This window comes from Miniopterus natalensis, chromosome 4 (assembly GCF_054644295.1).
Source record: "Miniopterus natalensis isolate mMinNat1 chromosome 4, mMinNat1.hap1, whole genome shotgun sequence".
NCBI lineage: Eukaryota > Metazoa > Chordata > Mammalia > Chiroptera > Miniopteridae > Miniopterus > Miniopterus natalensis.
Window position 1 is genome coordinate 62,982,569 of NC_142084.1, and position 18,664 is coordinate 63,001,232.

Consider the following 18,664-nt stretch of genomic DNA (forward strand, 5'->3'; position numbering starts at 1 on the left):
GAAGTGGGTTAGTGATTGTCAGGGGCTGGGAGGGGGCTGGGAAATGACTGCTGATGGGGATGGGGCTCTCTTTTGTGGTGATGGAATATTCTGGAATTAGTGCAGTGGTTGCACAACACTGAACGTACTAAGAACCACTGAACTGTGTACTTGAAACAAGTGAGCTCCGTTCTATCTGAATTATATCTCAATAGAGCTATTATTTATAAAAATAAGGCTTAAGACTCAAAAGTATGTAAAGAGCTGTTTTGATTTTGTTATTGAATGTGAAGCATTACCCGTGGTTTCTGTCCTCCTGTTGTAAAGCAGTGGAAATGGTGGCCTGGGCTAAGAGGCGTTGTTACTGTCATGGAGCAGCTGTTGGTAGGCCTCTCCCTCTGAGCCCATCCTCTTTGCTGACCCCCTGCACTCACTACCGTACTAATTCTCACCATGATGTGGAAAATGTAGTGCTTATGTGAGAGAAGGACAGAGTCAGAGGGGACCACTCGGTGCATCCTGATCTTAGTTTCTTTGAGGTTTTGGGTTAGCTTGCTGTCCACACCCTAGTGAAAGGCCTGGAGTGGTCCCTGAGCTTCCTTTTGAGGAAGAATACATGATGAACCCCAACACAGTGGGCACAGTCCTGGCCAGCAGTAGAAGTGGGAGGTGTCTTCGTCCAGGTGGGAGAATGGCCACATGTGTTCTCATGGTGGTTATTATTTGCATTTCCCATTTTACAGATGGGGAAACAGAGATCCAGGAGGTTCAGTAACTCAAAGCCAGGCCTGTAGCATACAGGCAGTGGGAGTGCCTGGGAGAAGTGCCAGTGGGCACTGGCAGGTTGGGGACAGGAGGGTCAGGGGCATAAACTTCATCCCTCCCCTTCCCCACTGCCTGCTGGGGAGAGAGCACTCCAGGAACAGGCCCTCCCCTAGGCCAGCATGTTCCAAGTGGGCAGGCGTCCCAGGACAGCACCCTAGTGCCTCAGCAGGGCTCTCTGGGAGGTCCTGCCTGGGTGAGGGGCTTGGGAGCTTAGTGGGTATGGAAATGCAGAGATGGGAAAGCCCAGGGGCTGCAGTGCCCCCATATGTAGTCCCTGGGCCCTGAGATGGCCAAGCAGCCATCAGTGGAGTGTAGAGGGATTGCTCACTCAGCTCTAAACCCTGTCATTTTATCTTTCAGGACAAACACCATGATGCTGCTCATGAAATCATCGAGACCATCCGGTGAGTGTGGCACCTGCAGGGGTGGGTCTAGCTCGGGACCAGGGCCTGTTCCTATCTTTCTAGCGCACCCACCTTCCCCCAGCCCAGTCTCTCTTGTGCTCCCTGTCAGCCTCTTGAGAAGACTTGAGAAGTGGGTATCAGAGCTTGGTCAGAGGAGTCCAGATTGTCTGGGTGTCGCTTGGACAGGTCCTGGTGCCTCTATGAGCTTTGGCTTCCCATGGAAGGTGATGGACAAGGGAACTCCCCCTCCCTTTTCCCCTTGTTTTACTCTCTCTTCTACCTCTGTCTCCTTCCTATTGGATTTGGTGCTGATTCAGCTACTGACCCTTGGTAGGCTGATTTTTCCTCTGTACCCTCAGCAGCCCTCCAAGAGCCCAGTCTGTGAGAGTGCAGGGAAGAACACAGAGTGTGTCAGTGATGACCTTGACAGAACCAAGAGGAAAGCGCTCTTCGCTCTGTGTCTAGCAGGCCTTCTCCCAATGTGGAACTTGAGGGTCTGGAGCCAGAAGGGAGGCCCCCTCCACTCTGTCTCTAATGGGCCTTTTCCCCATGCTGGATTGAGGGTCTGGAATAAACTTGAACGATGACAGTGGCTCCTTTCTGCTTTGAATATCCCATGCTTGGAAACCCTGTTCTTTTGTCAGTTTCCTTGGTAAACCCGCATATATATTTACTCGCATCTCACTGTGTTGTTCCTTAACGTTCTTAGTCATGTAGCCACTACCTGGGCCACGCACCATGATATCCACATGAGCCTGCAGTGGCCCATGGCAGGGCCAGGCTGTGTTGACTGTGGAAGAGTCAGAATGGGCGTCTCCACCCTGCCACCTGGGAGATGGTGACCTAACAGGTCCTGCAGCTCCCCCCCGCTGATTTGGTTTGCTTTGGGGGCTGATCAGAGCCTCCTTGCAAGATTGTTTCAAGGATTGAGTGGAATGATTTGTGTGGATCTAGTAGGGTGGGCCTGATCTGGCACCATTGTTGAGATTTGGGATTTTTTTTTTTTTTTTAATATATCTTTATCGATTTCAGAGAGAGGAAGGGAGAGGGAGGGAGAGAGAGAGATGGAGACATCAATGATGAGAAGAGACATCAATGATGAGAGAGTCATTGATCAAGCCCACAACCCGGGCATGTGCCCTGACCGGCAATCGAACCCCGATTGCCTGGATCCTAGGTCCACACTCAACCGCTGAGCCACGCCCGGCCAGGCTACTTTTTTTCCTAATGTAATCTGTAAACCACTCAGTTGGTGGAGCAGTGTTACTGGTTGCTTGGTTTTGGTTTATTTGTTTATTTAAAATATGTTTTTACTGATTTTAGAGAGAGAGGAAAGGAAAAGGAGAGAGAGAGAGAAAAATGTCGATGAGAAAGAGAAACATTGATCTGCTGCCTCCTGCACACCCTCCACTGGACATTGAGCCCACAACCCAGGCATGTGCCCTGACTGGGAATCAAGCTGGTGACCACACTGGCAAGGGCTGATTTATTTATTTTTAAGAGGCTGCTGGTTAGGTGGTGGGAGTGTTGTAGTTGAGAGAAGGAGGGCTCTGAGAAGGCAGCCTGGTTCTCATCTACTCCCCAAGGATACTCTGTGGTGGCCGGCCTTTCCACTGGGTTTTCCTCTTTGAAGTAGGGTATCTTCCTGTCCTGCAGTGTGGGGTGTCAGCCCAGTTCAAAGCTGTGGAGCCAGCCTTTTGTTTGAAATCTCCATTTGGCCTGATACTCTTCTGGGCTGGCAGTGGCTGCTGACCTCCAGGCCTGAGCCTCATGTTCTGGGTCTCAGAACAACTTGACCTTCTTCCCTCTTTGTCCACACTGATGAGTTTTGTTCATTGGCAGAGATAGGCAGTTACCTCATTTTGGTTTTTTCTCTCCTTTTACTTTTTATAATGGAGGACTTCAACATATACAGAGGTAGTTGAGGGTGCTGTTTCCCATATCACTACTTTTAAAAATGCAACTGAGATACAATTAAAGCACATAAACTGCACACGTGTGAAGTGTGCAGTCTGAGTGGGGTGGCTATACATATGTCTATGCAGATCAGTCACAGCAACAGACATCTCTATCCCCCACAGTTCCTCATGTCCCCTGTAATCCATCTACCCCTTCACTCTTGTCCCTGGCAACCCTGATCTCCTTTCTGGCACCATGGGTTAGTTTGCATTTTCTAAAATTTTACCTACATGGAATCATATAGCACATACTGAGCACACAGTTTTGAGATTCTCTGGTTGTGTGTACCGGTAGCTTTTCCTTTTTATTACTGAGCAGTGTGCCATTGTAGGAGGGACCACAGTTTCTTCATCCTGTTCACCTGTCCACCACAAGATGGATGTGTTTGAATTGTTTCCAACTTTGGCTGCCCACTGAGGGGTCATCCATTTTGTCCCGTGTTCCTGTGACTTGCCCTCACCCATTCTGAGAAGAGCCTCACTTTCTGGAACCACAGGATACTCCAGAGTCGTCCTGAGTTTCCCACATTGTATCCTTAGAATTAGCCACTTCTCCAGGGAGCTCTGCTTTATTTTGCTGTTTATTGAGTTGTTTGTCTCCCCTAAGTTGTAAAAATTCTTGCATATTCTGGCAGTGAGTGCCTGGTGAGGTGTAGTGTAGCTGACTGTGGTTTTAATGGCACTTCAGTGAGTGGAAGCTTTTAACTGAGTTCATTCTTTGATGGTTAGTTGTCTGGGTCACATCCAGGAAATCTTTGCCTCTCGAGTTGCAAAGATACCGCCTTTCATTTTCTTAAAGAAGCTCTGTGGTTTTAGCTTTTACGTTCAGGTTTAAAATCAGTTGTGAATTAATCTTGGCTCATGTCAAATGGTTTTTATGATTATGGGGGTGAAGAGTCAATTTTTTTCTATCTTACACTTGGTGTTCCAGCCTCATTTGTTGAAAAGACTCTATTTTCCCCATTAAGCTGCCTTGGTGCTTTTATCAAAATTTTGTGTTTATATGTTTGTCTCTCTGGATTTTGTGTTCAGTGTCACTGCTCTATTTGTTTACCTCTGTCCAGTACCACATACTCCTGGTTACTGCAGATTTATAGTAAGTCCCGAAAGAAGATAGTGTAAGTCCTTCAACAGTGCTGTTATTTTTAAAGATTATTTTGGCTGTTCTAGGTTCTCTGCCTTGTGTCAATTTTAGAATCAGTTTGTCTGTTTCTCCAAAAAAGCCTGCTGGGCTTTTTATAGGGATTACTTTGAGGTGGAGTCTAGTTTGAGGAGGAGGTTTAACAATATTGAGCCTTGGATCCCATGAACATTGTTTGTTTATGTTGCCTTTAACTTTTCTCAGCATGTTTTTGTATTTTCAGTAGAGCTCTTATAAATCTTTCATTAAAATGATTTCTAAGTATTTATGTGTTTTTTTTTAAGGATTTTCTTAATAGATTTTATTTTTAGAGAGGGAGGAAGAGGGAGAGAGAGAAAGATTGATGTGAGAGAGCTACATCGATCAGTTGCCTCCCGTAGGTGCCCCAACCTGGGATTGAACCTGCAACCCAGGTATATGCCCTTCCTGGAATCGAACCCAAGACCTTCCGGTGCATGGGATGACTCTCCAACTAGCAGCAACACTGGCCAGAGCCTAAGTGTTTATGTTTTAATGTTATTTTAAGTGACATTTAAAATTTCTCTTTTTTTTTAATTCTTTGTTGCTGGTATATATAAATATAGCTCATCTTTGCATGTTGACCATGTGTCCTGAGACCATGCTGAATCCATGTCTTGAGTATGAGAAGCTTTTCTGTATATTCTGTAGGCTGAACTACTCACTGAATCATGTGTCTGTGAATAGAGATATTTTTGCTTCTTCCTTTCCAGTAAAGACTGTCCATTTGTTTATCTTGCCATGTGGCACTGGCCAGGACCTCTATCTATCTAGTACAGTGTTGACGGGAAGTGGGGCCCACAGGCTTCCTCACCTGTCTCCACCCTCCTGGGAGTGTGAGTCTTGCACCCAGTTTGGTGTTAGCTGCAGGATTATGATCTCCTGCCCAAAACCACGTGTGCTGCTAACTAGAGGATTCCCCGTCAGAAGGTGCTCACTGGGAGTAAAGAGGCTCGTTCTGTAAGCAAAGGAGGATAGAGCACTAGTGTAGCCCAGAGACAATGTCTCAGGGACCCTTGGGTCTGGGGAGCAGTCAGGAGGTGACACGTGGACTGCCTAGCCGGCCCTGGTGACTATGAGTTTGGAATGGGTCTTGAGGGGAGGGCACCCAGACTTCTGAGATAGGAGTGTGGTCTGTGCATGTGTTTGGGGGGTCCCGGGGTGGAGGGCATGATAAAGAAAACTGCTAGCTGGATTCAGCCGCTGTTACGAGAAGTAATACTTCATTCAGGGTGAGGAAGTCTTGCTAGATGACACAGGGACCCAGGGGGAGAGCTGTTCCTTATTCCTTCTCAGGTCTCCTTGCGTCCCCCACCCCACCTGCTATCCCCTGCAGAGCCCAGAACGGAGCCAGCAGGCAAAGTGGAGCTGAGGGTGGTTTCTTGCCCAGAGACAATAGCCTCAAATCTGAGCCCATGACTTTTATCGGGCTGAGGATAGCTCTCCTCATTTCTAATTTCCTGCGAGTTTCATCATGAGTAGGGATTCAATTCTGTCATGCGCACTTTCTGCATCTGTTGAGATGACCGTACTATTTTTTTCTCCTTTATTCTATTAATGAGGTGAATTGCAGTGATTAATTTTAGTGTTAAAGAGCTCTTCATTCCTGGAATAACCCTCCATTGATAAAGGTGTGTTGCTGAATTCATTTGACTATTATTTGTGAAGGATTTTTGTGTCTGTTGACAAGGGATACTGGTCTGTATATTTTCTTCTTGTAATATCTTTACAACGCTTTGTCTTCCTCTGGTTTTGGCATCAGGCTAATGTAAGCCTCATAAAACTGGAAACATTTTGGTAGAATTGGTGCTCTTTCTTCTCAAACATCTGATATGATTCACCAGTGAAGCCATCTGGCCTAGCGTTTTCTCTGTGGGAAAGTGTTTGATTAGGAAATCAGGTTCTTTAATTGGATAGGGCTATTTAGATGTTCTGTTTCTTCTCATTGACAGTTTGGTAATTTGTGTCTTTCAAGGAATTTGTTCATTTCCTCTAAGTTAGTTGAGTTTATTGGCACACCATTTTTCATCATACTCCTGATTTGCCTTTTATTCTCTGTATGATCTGTAGTGATGACTCCTCTTTTGTGATGTTTTGTTTTTAAAGATTGTATCAGGATCCAGTAAGGGCTATATCTTGGGATTGGCTGACATATTTTTCTCTTTTAATCTGTAGGTTCTCCCTTCATCTTCTTTTTTCTTGCAATGTGTCTATTGAAGAAGCCCTATTGTCCTCGGTTAGTTAATTCTTCAATAATAGTTCTCTTTCATTTCTGATCAACACATTGCTTTTCAAGCTGTCTGGTTTGAGCTGATTGATTTTTTTCACTCTGTAACATGTAAATCCACGTAGCTCCCAAGCCAACATTGTCTGAACTTGAAGCTACATAAAATTTGCATAATTCGGTCTGGCTAGCGTGGCTCAGTGGTTGGGCATCGACTTATAAACTAGGAGATTACGGGTTTGATTCCCTGTGAGGGCACATGCCCAGGTTGCAGGCTTGATTCCCAGTAGGGGCATGCAGGAAGCAGCCAATCAATGACTATCCCATCATTGAAGTTTCTAGCTCTTTCTCCCTCTCCCTTCCTCTCTCTGAAATCAATTTAAAAATTTTTTTATTTTATTTTATTTTTTTTGCTTAACTCAGCCTCATCATAACTTGACAGCATTTATTTTGAAGCAGTGTCTTCCTTTTCTTTCACAATGTGAGTTGAGTAATGAGGATGTTTTCTTTTTATATTTGGGAGTAAACATTGTGTTTAAGAAAGTTGAGAGTGAAATGTTGAGCCTGAATAATCAACTTCATTGTTGTTTTTGCTTTTGGATTTCAGGTGGGTCTGTGAAGAAATCCCAGACCTCAAGCTTGCTATGGAGAATTATGTCCTAATCGACTACGACACCAAAAGGTAAGTGGGCTTCTCTCTGAGTTGCTTCTCTGCTGGCTGAACACATGATGGGGACACAGCCTATAATTAGTTCTTCTACAATGGTGCAGGCTGATCTGAAATTTCCTTTCAGAGTTGGCTGTAGTCTCTGTAGAGCTATTTTGGTAGGAAATTTTTATCAGATATTGGAAGAGGCTGTCAGAGTGAGGACATAATTGAGAATGCCACATTGTGGCAACAGGATTTGGTCTGTGTGAAATCACCCCAAGTTAGTAGTCGATGTTTTCATAGCAGGCCACTCCAGCAGCAAACCTTTCTACCCAGGAGCTGCTGGTGGCCTGGCCTCTGGAACCCTGGGCCCTGGTCAGTCCTGGTCCAACTCTTAGTAATTGTGCCCAGCCCTTTGGCCTCATTCAGCAGTTTCCTGCAGGCACATCCTGATCTCAGAGGAGAGTCCTGTGGGTGGAGAAGGGAGAGGCCAGCTCTGGAATGTCTGCCTGGAATTTTTTTATTTTTCTTTGAGAAAGAAAGATGACATTCCAGGCTCATGTCCATTTTAGCTCTTGGCAGGCTCAAAATTGGCACCAGCAGAGGTTGGTGCCGTCTGTGGGCTTAGATAGCTCACTCTTGACGAAGAACATGGCCCAGAGAAGCCTAGGAGCTCCCACACAGGACCCAGCACTCAGGCATTCCTCACTTGATCTCACTTTTGTGTTTGGAGACCTTCTTGGTTCGTGAGAAATGCTGACCCTGATTCTGTCCTCTCACTTCTCGCCTTCCTCCCCATCTAATAATTGTTACCTGGCGTTGTAAAAAGAAGGGAACAGGCCCTAGCCAGTGTGGCTCAGTTGCTTGGAGTGTCATCCTGTACACCGAAAGGTGTTGGGTTCAATTCCTGGTCGGGGCTCATACCCAGGTGGTGGGTTTGATCCCCAGTCGGGGTGCATACGGGAGGCAATCAATTGATGTTTCTCTCTTTCTCTTTCTCTCTGTCTCTCTCTCTCGCTCCCCCCCTCTCTAAAATCAGTGAAAACATATCCTTGGGTGAGGATTGGAAAAAATAAAATAAAAGGGAACTGCACTCTCCTCACCCTGGGCACCAGCCATGCTGTGGACCCTGTGACATAGTCATCTTGCCCCTGGGGTGAGGGTATGTAGGGGCGCTGGTCCTTGCATGTCAGTCCACGTAGTCGGTGCAACACATCTTTTATAAGGGGGTGTCTGCTGTGTGTGGGACCTACAGCAGCTGAAGTTTTGGAGGCACTTTTGCTACAGGATATGCTCGCAGTGGGTGTTTGATGTTCTTCCCTTCATGTTTAGTTTGCTTAGAAAAGACTGGAAGGATGTCAGAGTTGGCAGAGAGCAGTGGGGTCAGTCTGATGGCATCCCTCAAGGGACTGGTGTGATCTTGGGGTCAGGCGAGCAATGGGACCGTTTCTCTCTTAAGCAAGGGGAGAGCAGGGCCAGCCCATGGGACTGATCTTAGCCTGTTGGGGTGGCTTCCCATCTGGGGCTAGGGTGCATGGATAGCCCAAGTGCTCTGAGCTCTCGTGTCCACTCATCCTTGCAGAAGAATGTCTCCTGTGAGTGGTCTCCGTTGTCGAGTTGAAGGGGTGATGTGAAAGTTGGAGCACAGGAACTAAAATGCGGAGTAGTGAATAGTGCAGTGGCTTCTCCTTGTGGCCACAGAAAGTGTGAACCAGAGCCCTGGATCTGCTGCTAAGTCATCCTCCCATCTGCTAGGTGGACTCAGGGCCAGAAGGCCAGGAGGGCCTCTGTCCACTGTGAGCCTGCTCACCCCCTCATACCCCTTGTCACTTCCATTCTGTGTGTGCAGTTAGTTCTCTGGAATGTGCTGTAGCTCATCTCTCCTAGGTTACTGACTCATTGCATCAGCCTGCTCTGATGTTTCTGGTCACTGTCACTGTCCTTTGTGAGAACTCTTCAGGCTTTGGTGGTGACTGCTCTGTCCTGCCCTTGAACTCTCTAGCTTTTTCAATGGCATCTGCCATCCAAGGAAGTTGTGAACTTGTCATGTGGGCGCTGGTCTTAGTTGAATTTGTTACTTCTGTTAGGAAGGAAAGTGCCTGTAAACTCGGTAAATTTAGGGCTGAGAACAAGGGGTGGGATGGGTATCTAAGATGCATGTGGGGAGTAGTGGTTCTGTGTCCTGTGTGCAGAGGAGCCCATTACTCAGCTGGTGTCACTGAGCATCTCCCAGGTGTAGAGAGAGCCCAGGGATGCTCCTTTCATACAGCACAGAAACTTGTTGCATGTCTCTCCCACTATGGCACTGTGAACATCAGGGCTGGGTCACTTTCTGTGGGGCCATCTTGGGCACTGTGGGGTACTGAGCAGCATCCCTGGCTCCCACTTACTCAGTGACAGGAGCACCCCCAGTTATGACAACCACAGGTGTCCCCAGATATCACCCAGTATTCCCGGGGGGTATGACCACCCCAGGTGAGAACCCTGGATTAGGGGATTTCATTGAAAATTAACACCGGAAATAAAATTGATCATGTTTGGGAAAATTTAGTTTCTTAAAAAAGTCACCCAAACTCTCTCATTAGGTTTCTAACACATGCTGTTTATATTTTTGAAAGTGTTGGAAACTTTTTAAAAGTTTTAGTAAACAGAAGTGATACTAGTGTGAAGGAGGGAAGTGCTGCCCTCCTTTTTGTCTAGTCAGGGTGTTGGGTGTGGTCCAGCAGAACCAGTTGCCCTTTATGCCTGCAGGTGCACTCAGCACCCATTCAAGTCAGGGCCCAGGGCAGGAGGCCTGTGAGATCCAGCCAAGGAAAGAAAGCCCACCTGGCTGGGTTGGGAGTGAGAGCCTGCTCTGGGTCCCACTCCCCATGGGGCTCTAGGAATGGCTGTGTGGACCCCTTTTCTGACCTAAGGCCTGCTGGGCACACCGTTGACCTTGGGTTTCGCCTGTGAGCACAAGATACAGCCTTGTAGCCATGACTACCTCAGCTCAAAACTCTTGGCCCAGCCTTGTTACCCATGTGGGGTACTTCTCAGTGCCCCGTGACCTCTGGGTGGGAGCCAATCTCTGCCTGACCCTGTGACATCTGTCCACGTGCCATCCCCTCCTGGTGTCCTGTTCTGAGCTTGGCAGTAACCAGTGCCTTCCTATTGCCTTTTTCAGCTTTGAAAGCATGCAGAGGCTCTGTGACAAGTACAACCGGGCCATTGACAGCATCCACCAGTTGGTAGGTGGCCTTGCCCTTCCCTCAGGCCTTCTCTTCATCTAGACCCCAACTGTGGTTCTCAACCCCATTGTCCTTCACGTTATCAGATCCCAAGAGGGGAAGGCTGAGGCTGAGGGGCTCCGGCTCTCTGCAGCTCTGGGCCTATTTCTTTTCCCAGGAAGATTTTCAGAAAGACAGCCATTCTGAGGTCAGGGCCTGGGGCCAACAGGCTAACAACTCTGTTGTTTAATGAGGCAGCATAGCAGCACCAGGGCCCAGGCAGTGAGCATTGTGTGCACTGTAGGCCTTGCTGCTTGCCAGTACTCTCACACATGCACACATACACACATGCATGCATGTACACACCTATACACATATTTGTCTACACACACAGGCTCATACACACACTCGCATACACACATGCACACTTTCTTCAATAGGGAGCAGTAACCTGGTATTGGGGTGTGAAGGTCATAGGGTACATTTTCCCATGTGACACGTTCCAGTGCTTTCCTTGATTTCCACAGTGGAAGGGAACCACACAGCCCATGAAGCTGAACACGCGGCCATCCAATGGGCTCCTGCGGCACATCCTGCAGCAGGTTTACAACCACTCAGTGACAGACCCTGAGAAACTCAACAACTACGAGCCCTTCTCCCCGGAGGTATACGGGGAGACCTCCTTTGACCTGGTCGCACAGATGATTGACGAGATCAAGATGACGGAGGACGACCTGTTCGTGGACCTGGGAAGTGGTGAGTGTGGGACAGGTTCCCCTGGGCCATGCTCCAAGTCCCCACACTTCCATGAAAAGTTCAGAGTGTGGGGTTGCTGGAGGGGGCAGGCCCTGCCTCAGACCCACTGCCCCAGCTGACCTTCCTGCAGAGCCCCTTGCTTCCCCATAGATGGAGGAAACAGCTTCATCCCAACAAGTTCCAATTAAGCCCTTTCTCTCCTGATTCTCAACACCTGTGGGTGGGGGGGGTCCCAGCTCTCTCCAGCCCCAACAGCCCCCTACTTCTTTTTTAGGGGACATCCTTAGCACCATTGGAGGCTCCTGGGTGCAGGGCCTGTCTTAGCAGGACATCCAGAGGGGCCTGACAGGTGTGCTGAGGATGAGCTTTTAAAAAAAATTTTTTAATCCTCTCCCATGAATATTTCTTCCATTGCTTTTCAGAGAGAGTGGGAGAGAGAGAAAAAGAGAGACATCGATGTGAGAGGGACACATCAATTGGTTGCCTCCCATACATGCCCTGACCAGGGCCAGGTATCAAGCCTGCAACCGAGGTATGTGTGTCCTCGATGCTTCGGGACAAGATGACTTTTTAGTGGCGTCATCCTTAGCTTAAGCCCCTTTCAAGCACACAATTCATATTTTAATTGGAATGCACGTGGTTCAAAAGCCAGTTATTAATCTCTCATATTGAAAGAGTGATGATTTTTGAAAACCACCAGTTTTGTGCCTGGCTCTCACCACCTTCCCTGCCCCTGGTAGAGACCCTCACAACCTCAATCTGTGGGCCTTTACTTACCTGTTTCTAAACAGTGTGCTTATTTTTATTATTTGAATACATTCTCTTCAAAATGGAAAATTGAGGGGCTCCTAACAAACACATTATTTGAAATGCAAAGCTGACCTCGTGGGAGGAGAGGTTTCTGGCTAAGGTCCATGGTGCTGTGCACTGGAAGGCAGTGCCCCTCTTTCCCGGACTTGGATGACCTGTCTGTCAGCTGTTTGGCCTGCTTGTTGGGCTGTGCAGCGATGCCACCAATGACAGTGGTTTGGAGACTCCATTTCTGTTCTGGGGGGGCTCTCCTGCCACCTCCAATCCTGCTTTAAATCCAGTTGATGACAAGCACTGATGGTGTCCTCAAGACGATATCAGATCTGGTGAGCCTTGCTGTGCTGTGGTGGCAGTGTAGTGTGGATTTGAGGTAGATAGGAGCCTTACCCTGAGGCATCAGTCTCGTGGGGCTGTGTCTGTATCTAGATGGTTCAGGCTACATCTGGTCTTAGACCAAGAACAAGTCCAGTTGTGGGAGCCAAAATGTGACAGCCATCTTCTAGTGAGCGCTCATGCCTTCATAGAGAGTCTGGGGTTCTTCCTGTTACCCTCCTGGCCACTGCCCATCTGGCCTCCCCCCCATTCCCCATCACTGTGCTGTATCTGTGACGGCCCCTCCCCCCACCTCTCTGAAGGAGTGGGCCAGGTCGTGCTACAGGTTGCTGCGGCCACCAACTGCAAACATCACTACGGAGTCGAGAAAGCTGATATCCCAGCCAAGTACGCGGAGGTGAGCTACTTTGGGGACTCGGCCATGTGTTTGTACCTCTTTTTCTTTCTCACATTTGTTTGCCCCCATCCACAGGTGGCAGGGGAGGTGTGTATGGGGACATGGGGAGGGTGGGTCATCCAGGCAGGGGCTCTGGGGGCTCCTTGGTGTCCATCATGAGTTTGGGCCCCTATTGGTATGTTTCTGTTCCTCTAATAGCTACAGCCTCCTTGCTCCCAGGGTGGGGTCAGCTGGTAACACGGGAGTGGATGGGTCTAAGCATCATCTTGTCCCACAGAAAGTTTATGGTTTGGACTATGGTGGCTTCTAGTTCCCTGGAGGTTGGGAACTATCACAGGCCCCCCAGTCTGCCATCCATGGGACCCCCAGAATCCTCCTGGAGCTGTTGCTCATGGGTTGTATGGGTGGAGGGGGCAGACTTGCAGCCTCAGCTTGAGCTGTCAGAGCAGGAGAGGGACCAAGGGGTGGATGGGTTTCAAGGAGCCACAGGCTGCCCGCCAAAGTGTGTGGAGGGGGCCTCCTCTGCCTCCTTGGCTGTCCTGGGTTTCTGATAGGCTGTCTGATTTTGTTCCCTTGCAGACCATGGACCGAGAGTTCAGGAAGTGGATGAAATGGTATGGAAAAAAGCATGCAGAATACACAGTGAGTGCCATCGCTCCATGCCCCCTCAGCTAACGAGTCCCCTCTGCTTCTTCCTCCTTCTGGACCCGCCGTTCATCTCCTCCTGTGGGATCCAGCTCATCCCCACTGGGCCGCTCCTTCTCACCCATCCTTGCCCTGGCCTGGCCTGAGCTGGGCATGTGGTGTTGCTGAAAGAAGGCATGCTTAACTCCCTCCAGGAGGCCCTTGGATGGGGCAGCTGGCACGACCCGGAAGTTCTCCCTCTTTTTCACCCTTTCTTGGCCATGCTCATCTTCCTTTTTCAGGGGCCACCTTGGGGGAGGTGGTTCTAGCTCCTCCTCCACGCTCTCAGAGAACAGAGGTGGCATGTTGTGGCATCTTTCTCAGCCCTTTGGCTGCACAAAGGTAATCGCTTGCACTCTGTGTGTCTCCAGGCATTGATAAGTTTTCAGGGAGCACTTGGGGCTCCTTCTGAGGCAGCCCCTCCTTCCATGTCGTGCATATGTGTGTATAGTGTAGCTTGTGTGAAATGGGTAATAGGATGTGGAGGAAACAGCCTTTTCCCCCATCTACTTGCTGGCTGAGTGACATTTTTCTCTTGCTGCCTTCCCAGCAGCATGTGATCCAGCCCACAAGCCCCTTTCCTTGGCTAGGCTGGGATTAGGGGCAGCATTCTCTACGGCTCTCTAGGCTGCCCCTCAGTCTTCATCACTCAGCCTAGCCTTTTGACACCAAGGTTCCTCAGGCCCTGGCCTGGATCCTCTGGTCTCACTGCTCCTTCTGCCCAGGGCATCTACATCCACATCTTGAAAAGCATTTCTGTGCTCAAGACTCCCTGTTCATCTTTCTACCAGGGTTTCTTCTGCTGCCCGAGGACACACAGCTGCCATGCAGTCTCTATCCATTTGGCATGGGTCGAGAACCAGATCTTTAACAGGTCCTTCTCTTCCCAACTCAGTTTATTACCCACCACATACCCAGCTGTTGAGGTCAAAACCACTTAAATTCTACTAGTTCCACCGGCTTGTCCTGTGACTGTTCCCTCCCAAAGAGCTCTCACAACTGTTTAGTCCTCTCTCCATTGTCACCAGCCTAGAGCAGGCTGTCCTGTGGGGTGCTGACTGTTGAGCTGGAATGGATGTTCCTTACACATTAGGGAAATGGAATAAATAATAGAATCATAGTTTGGGGATCGATTGTTGGGGGTACGGGAGAATGGGGAAGAAGATAATTCCTGCTCCTTAGATGCAGTATAACAGCTTCTTCTTTCGTGGATCATGCTTATGGTGTATTTAAGACTCCTTGCTAAACCTAAGGTCACCTAGGTTTACCCTCACAGTATCTTATAGGAGTTTTAGTTTTGTGTTTTACATTTAAGTCTGTGATCTGTTTAATTTTTGTGGAGGATGTAAGGTCTTTGTCTTGATTCATTTCTTTGTATGTGGAGATCAAGTTGTTCCAGCACCATTTGTTGTGAAGACCTCTTTGCTCCTTTGTCAAAGATCAGTTGGCTGTGTTTGTGGGGGTCTGTTTCTGGGCTCTTCTGTTCCGTTGATCTATGTTTCTGTTCCGTCATCAGTACATGCTGGGTTTTTCTGTTTTTGTTTTTAATCCTCTCCCTAGGATATTTTTTCCAGTGATTTTTAGAGAGAGTGGAAGTGGGGGAGAGTGAGGGAGAGAGAGAGAAGCATCAATGTGAGAGAGTCATACGTATTGGTTGCCTCCCGCATGCCCCGACCAGGGCTGGAGATTGAATCTGCAACCCAGGTACATGCCCCTGACTGGGAATCAAACCTGTGACCCTTTGGTGCCCAGTCCGATGCTCTTACCATGGAGCCACACCAGCCAGAGCAATACATGCTGTCTTGATTACTGCTTTAGAGTAAGTCTTGAAATTGAGTAGCATCAGTCCTCTTTGTTCTTCTTCAATATTGTATTCCTATTGTGGACCTTTTGCCTCCATGTAAACTTTAGAATCAGTGTGTCAATATCCACACAACTTGCTGGGATTCTGATTGGGATTGCGATGAATTTGTAGGTCAAGTTGGGAAAAACTGGCATTGACAATATTGATTCTTCTCATTCATGAACATTGACTATGTCTCCATTCATCTAGTTCTTTGACTTCTTTCATCAGAGTTTTGTAGTTTTCCTCATATAGATCTTATACATATTTTGTCAGATTTATACTTAAGTATTTCTCTTCTTTTATGTGATGCTGATAAGTGGGGTTGTCATTTTAATTTCAAATTCTTTTTGTTCATTGCTGATTTATAAGACAGCAACTGACCTTTACATATTATATATTAATATATAATAATACCTTTATCCTGTAACCTTGCTATAATTGCATGTTAGTTCCAGTTTTTTGTTAATTCTTTCAGATTTTCTGCATAGATGATCGTATCACCTGTGCACAGACAGTTTTATTTCTTCCCAATCTGTATACCTTGCCTTTATTTTTCTTGTCTCATTGCATTAGCTAGGACTTCCAGTGCGGTGTTGAAAAGCGGGGATGAGGGAACATCCCGCCTGGTTCCTAATCTTTGGGGGAAAACCTTAAGTTTCTCAACATGGAGTATGATACTTGCTGTAGGTGTTTTGTGGATGTTCTTTATCAAGTTGACAGAGTTCCCCACTATTCTTATTTTTCTGAGAATCATCATGAAAAAGTTTTGGATTTTGCTACGCATTTTCTGCATTTGTTGATATATATTCATGTCGTTTTCTCTTTGTAGCCTCTTGACATGATAGAGGTTTGTTGAGCTGACCATCCATACCCAGGGTAAATCCCACTGGCTCGTGGTGTGTGTTCTCACACATTGTTGGGTTTTTTGTTTGTTCCTATCTTGTTGAGGATTTTTGCATCTATGTCCTAGTAGGTGGTTTCCCTTTCTTGTACCATCTTTGGTTTTGGTGTTGGGTGATGCTGGCCTTGTCCAGTGAGTTTGGAAGCGCTCCCTCCGCTGCTGTTCTGCTTTTCTGGGGCTAGGACTTGCACATCCAGGGCATGGGCCTAGCTTTCCTTCCTTTTTTCTTGGTGGAATGTCTTCCAGAATTTTCTCGGCACAATGAAAGGTGAGGAGTCATATCCTTTGACCTCTCCTGTTTCTAACATTCTCCACATCTAACATTCTCTGGCATTTGTCCTGCAGGCTGATTGGGTAGTAAATCCAGCTGCTCTTTGTTCTCAGGAAACTTCTTCCTGCCTGATTGTCTTATCCACTGGCTGAGCGTTCCTAACCATTTTCCTAAGACTTAGTGACTTCCTTAAAACATGAGGGTTTTTTTGTGTGTTTTTAAAAAGATTTTTTATTAATTTTTGGAGAGAGAGGAAGGAGGAGGAGAGAGAGAAAGAAACATCGATGTGTCAGTGAAACATCGATTGGCTGCCTTCCACACACTTCCACCGGGGATCGAGCCTGCAACCCCGGCATGCCCTGACCGAGAATTGAACTTGCAATCTTTTGGTGCACAGGACAACGTTCAACCAACTGAGCCACACTGGCTAGGGCAAAACACAGGTTTTTAAGTTAAAAAAATACTTCCTGCTTCTGGTGAGTGAGCCCAATAGTTCCAAGCACTCAATATAAGAGTTTTTATTAACCTGGTTCCCAGAAAGCACTGATCAATCCACATGTGGCCTTTGGCACTCTTTTGGGAGTGCAATTTGGAGGAGGCTGGGAGTGGGGAGTGCCCTGGGCACATCATTTATCCTTTCTTCCTCCTCTGTCAGCATCAAGTGGCAGTGCCTAGCCCTGTGGGTGTTCGGGGGTCAGTGACATGTCTGAACATTGTGCTGCATCATTGGGCACACAGGAGAGGCTCCCTACATGGAAACTGTCTCATTCTTTGGGTCTCCTGGGGCTTTGGGTGCTCATTAGCCCCATGTGGCCCCTGCAAAGTGACAGGGAGCAGAATTTGACTAAAAGGACACTTGGTTCCAGCCTCAATGAGGTCTGGAACAAGCTGGCAGCAGGCTCAGCAGCCATCTGTGCCTTTAGTGTCCTCTCACTTACTTTCCAAGTTCTGTCTGATCGCTGGATGCCTGGATTTGGCAGAAACATGTGTCCTGGGTCTTGAGAAACTTTCCAGCAGCTTTCTGTGGCTTTGACCAGGCGCTGGGTTGGTAAATGGAGTCCTGCCTTCTATTACTTAAGAACTGGAGAGGAAACAAAGGCAACAGTAGCCTAAAAATAGTCCAGTGTACTTTTCTAGCCCCAGAGCCTGCCTCTTAGGGCCAAGGATCCCTGGTGGCCCTCTTCCTCCTCTGTTTCCCTCTCCACCTGCAGAGATACCGCCCAGCCAGGCAAGGCCAGCCTCTGCCCCTGATCCTCCCTGTCCTGCAGCCCAGCAGTTCCCAGGTGTCTAGGCCCTTCCTGCCCACTCATATTTCTCCTTCCATTGGAGCCCTATCTGCTCCTTCCACTTGGATTCTGTCTGCTCATCTGTCATACCTCAGGGCACCGTCTCGACCTGACAGACGCTTCATCCAGCTCTCTGCCCAGGCAGATGTCCAGAACTCCCGCAGCACCTCAGTCGTCTGCTCATAGCCTGACCGTGTGCTCTTGGTTCCCAGTGATGGGCCTGGCACACAGGTTTCACTAGTACAGTGTGTGGCACCTTGGGCAGCTGTTGCCTCATAGAAGTGCTGCGTGGGAAAGGTGCCCAGCAGCTGTGGACCTGCCTGTGTCCCTGGGGACAGGTGTCCCTCCAGGAAGTGTCTTGGGGCCTCCACCTGGGTAAGAGCTGCTCCCTTCAGGCTTGTCCATGTTAGGACGGCCTGGTGCTACTGACAGGCAGACCCAGAAGGTACAGAGCTGCCGGGCACTGGAATGCTGGCTGCTTTGTCCTTGAGAAAGTCATCTGGTTCTGCATGCATTCTAGAGGTATCTGCACACCTTTACTCTGTTCCTGCTCTGTGTTGAGTCAGTCAGTTCAGATGGGCATCTTCTGTAGATCTGTGACTGCTCCTGGGCAGGTTTGCAGAACGACAAAGCCTAGGGCCTCCTGTCAGTGGGTCTTGCTAACCTGGCTTTGGGTGGGGCCTGCCTTGGTCTCCCCATTGGAGTGGATACTTCATACAGGCCATGCTCTTTTTCCTGGATTTTGAGAGCATGTGAGTGTCATGCAGGTATGGGTGGTGGCTCCCAGGAGGTTGCCTGTGGTGAGGTGGAGCTGGTTGGGTCAGGGGTGTGATCGCCCTGAGTCAGACTCTGGACCTGCCTGCTGACTTGGAACACATGGAAAGGACGATGTATGTGCTGGACACTCCTCCCATCTCTTTTTCCTCTCATACATGTCTCCACAGATGGGAGAAATAGGAGAACTCAGTGATGT

The 18,664-nt window shown here is 48.2% G+C and overlaps 1 protein-coding gene across 2 annotated transcripts in view; it reads left to right on the forward strand.

The window, feature by feature from the left end:
• DOT1L (DOT1 like histone lysine methyltransferase) overlaps positions 1–18,664 on the forward strand; it is a 60,998-nt gene that overhangs the window by 13,020 nt on the left and 29,314 nt on the right. For both annotated transcript variants that reach the window (XM_087816612.1, XM_087816613.1), the window contains exons 2-7: positions 1,165–1,208; positions 7,157–7,231; positions 10,365–10,428; positions 10,935–11,163; positions 12,609–12,703; positions 13,283–13,345. In XM_087816612.1, the coding sequence (XP_087672738.1) occupies positions 1,165–1,208; positions 7,157–7,231; positions 10,365–10,428; positions 10,935–11,163; positions 12,609–12,703; positions 13,283–13,345 (570 nt within the window). The remainder of the gene's footprint in view (positions 1–1,164; positions 1,209–7,156; positions 7,232–10,364; positions 10,429–10,934; positions 11,164–12,608; positions 12,704–13,282; positions 13,346–18,664) is intronic.